We start from the raw sequence: 5,596 nt of genomic DNA on the forward strand, positions 1-5,596 counted from the left end.
AGCTTGTCAGCAAAAAAGATAAACTAGTATGCATGATGCTAGTGCAACATACATGGATGTTGCAATTGTGTACATCCTTGCCACAGAAGCAATGTAGGAGTGAAAAGCCTTTCGTTCGTTAACTCTGGGGAAGACTACTTCAGGGATGGGAACTTGAAGGAACTCACACAGCTTAGACACCCCTCCTCCTTCTCAATGTCATAAATGAGAAGATTATGAGGAGTCACATATTGTTTGACTTCACAAGTATGTTGAAGGTATGCCTTAATGCAAACCTCTCTGTCCTGAGGCTTACCATTGAATAGAGGATTGTGAAGTGCTATTTTCATGCATTTTACAGCCCATGGTGTGAGGAATTTGTATATAGCATGCTTAGGCTCATGTGTGAGAGGTACTATAGTTTCAAAGAAACTATCATATCATTTGTTAGGATCACGAGTATTCAAAATAATCTTGGCATTAGGAAAGATGTCCATTAATTGCTTATATGCACAAGTTCCAGGGAAATCGGCTATGGAAGCATAGCCATCTAGAAGCTTCTCCCAATATTCAGGGTTCCCTGCAGAAAGAGAGAAAAGATACAGAGAATGAGATTCTAGTTCCACCAAAGCGCAACCAATAAGAATATAAAGAACGGTATTTAGCAAAGCCTTGCAAGTAATTAAATTAACAATGAATATTCTTTAAGAGAACAATTCAATTATGTGTTGTCAATCCTAGACCAGGTACAAACTTCACCAGACTTCCTAAGCCTTACAAAAGTGCTCACATACCCTTGTTTGTATAGTACATTCACAAGAAGTTTTGGACAGATTCTCACAATAATTCCCACATCCTGACTTAAATCAACATCATGAGCTTGTGTGAGGGAGGCACGACATACCTAGCTAGGTACAATTGGGGGCAGGGGACCGTCGACCCCCGGTGGGGGGCCGGCGGTCCCCTGCCCCCAATCCTACCTAACTAGGTATGTGGTGCCTCCCGAGCAGAAGCTCATAATGTTATGCATTATATGAAAAACACTGAAAAAGGCTCCCTTTTCTACACAAGAAAATTTCCAAATCTTCTTGTGATTTTCCAACTAGCCCAGGTAAAGTTTCTTTGGGCCATACTTTTCAAGGTCAAAATTTTGGTCATTTTGATTATAAATCCCATTAAATACGTTAGGTTCTGGTCTAAATCTTTGTTTTCTCAATAGATTGATCTTAAATAAAAAAATTTAAGGCTGATAAAATGGTTCTTTGTTGGGCGTGCTTCCAAAATAAGTACAATCTCAACATTTTTAAATTTACACATATCAATTCTCTTACTTGTTGTAAATGCTTTGATAAAGAGACTCGCAGTTGAGGGGTTTGTAAGGTGAGCTCCATGAAAGCATGGAAACCCAAGTATTTGTAAAGCTTCCATCAATGATACTGTGCCCGTCTTTGGAAATCCACACAAGATCACTTGCAATTTCTTCTTGTTGAGAATGTCCATTGCTGATTAACAAGAAAAAATTCAAAAGTTTATAAAGCTAAATGATGTGCATATATCGTACAAAAAATAAAATATATTATTAAATAGTATTTAATCTATCATTCAAAACATGTATTTAAATAGTAATTATTATATACTATTTATATATATATATATATATATATATTATTCAAAACATGCATCTGTATTATAAAATAGTATTTAATCTATCATTAAAAACATGCCTTTATTATATCTTGTCAAAGGATGTGGGTGAGATTTCTTTCTTTCTTTCTAGAGGGGAGAGAGAGAGAGAGAGAGAGAGAGAGAGAGAGAGAGAGAGAGAGAGAGACATTCTTTATCTATCTTTGTTTGAAAAAACAAGGTTTAGTGCATTTTAACTGACAAACATTGCAAAATCCCATCTACTTCAGGCTTGCGATGAAGAAATCCAATAATATTTGGTTCCATGCACATGTCGTGCAAGGGATTGGCCCCTAGCATATGCATGAGTAATCTCTAGCAGCGTTGTCGAGATGTGTGCGGTCTAGCTGGGAAGGTGCAAAACCCTGGCTGTGAGAGTTCGTGACGAGAATCACAAACACTTTAAGAAAAAGCATTTATGGAAAACTCACCAACTCTCTTTCTAAAGATGACTGAAAATTTAGGAGCGTTCGCGTTCGTGAGACAGTCACAAGTCCTCACCCCCATTGTGCTTGGGATTTTCTTGTTTTCGTAGGCGAGTTCATGATGAAAGGTTCACCAATTCATATTCAATTTCACTTAAAAAGATCGACTAAGAACACTAAATTTTCAGCCACCACGAAACCTTAATTGAAAGGAATAAACGAGCTTCCATCTTCACGGCGTTGATCATTTTTTTTTCCAGAGATTTAAGATCTTTTAAATTGAAGCCCACACACCATTTTGATAAGAGGAAACCCTAATTCACTCCCTCACACAGATTGCGATGAGGCAGGACTGCAACACACATAGATTGGGCATCCATGGAAGCTATTGCACTTTAGAGAAAAATTGCATGTTTTTCCACTAAAAAGCAGTCTTCTCTCTCTTCTCCATGGCATTTTTATCTGATATGTCAATTTTTGGGCCATTTTTCTACTTTGGACCAAAACTAGGTCATTTTTTACCCCATTTTTTACTTGAAAAATCCCAAACGGAGTCAAAAAATCCCTAAATTTGTGGGATCACTTGCATAAGCATAAAAAACATAAATATTCATCAATTTCCATCAATATTTCATTTTGGGTCACTTTCCATGCAATTTTGCGACAACGCTTGTTAGCTGCTATTTTCGACAGTTTTTACTCTTATCAATATTTATAAGCGAGATGAGTGTGCCACCATGAAATGCTTGAAATATATACATCACTAGGAATCTTATCAAGTGGAAAACACGCAAAGGTGCCACATCCAAAGCCATGAATTTCCGGATAGGCATCTACATGATAGTGATCATAGTAGCCGTTGTAGCATATATCACAATATGTATATGATTTCTGTTATTTCCATGCATCAAAAGGTGTCAAAAGTTAGGTGAATATTTTTATTTCACACTATGTATGTGTCACGGCACGACATCCACCCCCTTTGAACCTGCACATCCTCCGACATGTGCCAATATTTTACTTCTGTAGGTTTAATTTTCATTAAGATCCACAAATATTTGGATGTCATTTTCATCTTCTGAAAAATATGGAAGATCATCCTCTACTTCTTCATCCTCATCCATGGCAATGTCATTAGGTTCTTCATCATCATTGTTTTGTGAATCATGTCTCTCTTGACCATCTTGATTCTTTTACTTGCTATGGGAACTTTGAGCTCTGCTCCATCAAGCTCCCTCAAGGTATATGTAGCATTTCCATTCATGTGTTTGACAATATACGGCCCAAACCACCTTCTTGCAAACTTTCTTTGTGTGGTGTGCTGGTTGTCAAGGCTACTATCATACTTAGGACCCAAGTACCCTCTTCAATAGGCTTTGGTAGAAGCCTGTGTCTTTTATCAAACATATCTTTATTCTTTACTCTTGCATCCTTCAATCAAGCTTTTGAAAATTTCTATGTCTTCCCGTCTTATTTTCAGTTGCCTTATGTGCAATGCAAGTAGATTTTTCCTACTTACACCATCTTCCCAAGGTAGCATATTCCAAGTAGAAACTACATTCTCACTTGGCACGAATGGCTTCTGACCATATATCAATCAATAGGCATGTAACCAGTCTATAAGTTGTACGGTCAGCACATAAAGCATATGGTAGCAACCTTGGCCATTCATGCATTCTACCTTTACATGCCTTAGCCAACGCTTTGGCAATAAGAGGATGTACTCTTTCACTTTTCCCATTTCCCTCTAGATTATAAGCATAGGTCAAGCCATTAGGACTTGTTTAGGGTCTTCTTGGGCTGTAATGTACCCAACATTTTTCAATAAAAGTATTTTATTTATGTTGCAAATATTTAAGGTTCACATTTTGCTAAGTCATAATGCGTTCAATCGGAACAATCGGATTGAAAATCACACATTAGAACTATTAATTATGACCCTTACTCACTTGAAACAATAAGGTTGATGCGAAACTTAAGCCTCAAAACTGTATCTAGAGATAAGAGTTGACTCTTGGGAAAGAAGGAGCAATTTTAGGAAAGAGAGAGAAATTTTAGGAAAGAAGGAGTATTTTCAGGAAAGAAAGAGGAGGGAGTTAAGTTTAGAGTTCTTGTCTTGAAGATCAAGCTTCTTCTAAAATTGGAGAACCAAAATTGTGCATCGAAATTCGTGTCCGTAAAAAAAAGGGGAGCCGCGAACCTACGCGAACTTATCCCTCTATTCTTAGCTGGCCTTGAGAGCCTATATAAAGACCCCTCTCCCCTCACTTTGGAGAGACAGAGACACACTCTGAGAAACGGAAGCTCTCTTGCTTTGACATTGGAGTTACCTTCTCTCCCTCAACCTCTCTCCCTCGAGCTCTTACCTTCAAGCCATCTCCATCTCCAAGTCATTCTCTACCATCGTCGTGTTGCCCTTGGGATTCTGGAGTTCTCTTCTCTCTTTCCCTCTTCTCTACATCGATACGATGGCCCCAAAGTGAGTGACTCAAAGCTCGAAGGACTCTCATGGCGCTCCACCTCTAAGGAAGGTGCAAAAGAATATATCATCTACTCCAAACATTGCTGAAGCGGATGTATTGGTCACAGAAGAAGTCGAAGCCATCCAACCTCAAACACGGGAGGTAATCGAACATGTCGCTAATCTGGTGAGACAAATTTATAATTTTGCAGTGCTATTCATGATGACTTGGGAAGCTAAGCATATAGAACCCCTTAAAGTGTACGAGAAACGTGATTCTATCACAAGAGACAAGCGTATGTTTTCATAGATTAGTGAAAGGACTATTTGATAAATTGTCACTATTTGTTGAATTGTTATTGCTTAAGAAATTATTATTGTTTGATAAGTGGGTTTTGATTGATATGAAGAATTGGTTGATTATATTTGAAGAATCATTTAAAGAGAAGAATTGTTGAAAGAATATCTTTTGTTCCTCACAGATAGCGAGATGATTCCGCGGCTAGCAGAGATTAAGCTGAGTTATCGGCTCTCTTTTGTTATTCGCGGTTAGCAGGATGCCTCGCGGGTAGCGGAATTCCTGGCGGTTACCAAGATGCCTCGCGGTGAGCGGGATGCCTCGCGGGTAGCGGATGCCTGACGGTTAGCAAGATGCCTCACGGTTAGCGAGATGGGAAGGTTGCACAATTCACGGTTAGCAAATAAATCCTTTGCAAAGGCTCTATTGCTTAGACAGAGAAAGTCCGCGGGTAGCGACAACTCATGAGAAATTGGAAAAGTTATTTTTGTTGAATTATAGGGTTGTCTTTGTTAGGGTTTGTTTGAATTGTTTTGGTATTGTTTGAAGAGCTGTATGAAAGAACCTGTGCTTGGAATGAAGAAAAGAATATTGTTTGTGTATGTGAAACAGTGTGGTAAAAAGTGTAAGTGTGGGATGGAAAGTGGGGGCTGGCTCAGGTTGCCTGTCAAGGATAGGTGGTCTTGATTAGTCGAGAAACTCTCCACTCCCTCTTATTAAGAGAAGTTAAATTAGAGACTCATTGTGCCA

At 38.6% G+C, this 5,596-nt stretch overlaps 1 protein-coding gene across 1 annotated transcript; it reads right to left on the minus strand.

Annotated features, from left to right (window-relative positions):
- Positions 1 to 419: 419 nt before the first annotated feature.
- LOC147419006 (uncharacterized) lies at positions 420 to 1,410 on the minus strand. The gene is made up of 2 exons (XM_086506266.1): positions 1,311 to 1,410; positions 420 to 559 (listed from the first exon to the last, which is right to left on the minus strand). The coding sequence occupies exons 1-2, from the start codon at positions 1,405 to 1,407 to the stop codon at positions 420 to 422; spliced, it is 237 nt and encodes a 78-aa protein (XP_086362392.1). The 5' UTR covers positions 1,408 to 1,410.
- Between the last annotated feature and the right edge of the window lie 4,186 nt (positions 1,411 to 5,596).

The sequence above is a fragment of the Adiantum capillus-veneris genome, chromosome 29 (assembly GCF_014529385.1).
Source record: "Adiantum capillus-veneris isolate H3 chromosome 29, ASM1452938v2, whole genome shotgun sequence".
In the NCBI taxonomy this organism is placed as follows: domain Eukaryota; kingdom Viridiplantae; phylum Streptophyta; class Polypodiopsida; order Polypodiales; family Pteridaceae; genus Adiantum; species Adiantum capillus-veneris.

Excerpts from the sequence above, each read along its gene's own strand:
- LOC147419006 (XM_086506266.1), bottom strand. The coding sequence starts at position 1,407 with ATGGAAGCTTTACAAATACTTGGGTTTCCATGCTTTCATGGAGCTCAC. Across the intron at positions 560-1,310 it reads TATCAAAGCATTTACAACAA|GGAACCCTGAATATTGGGAG; the intron begins GTAAGAGAATTG and ends CTCTTTCTGCAG.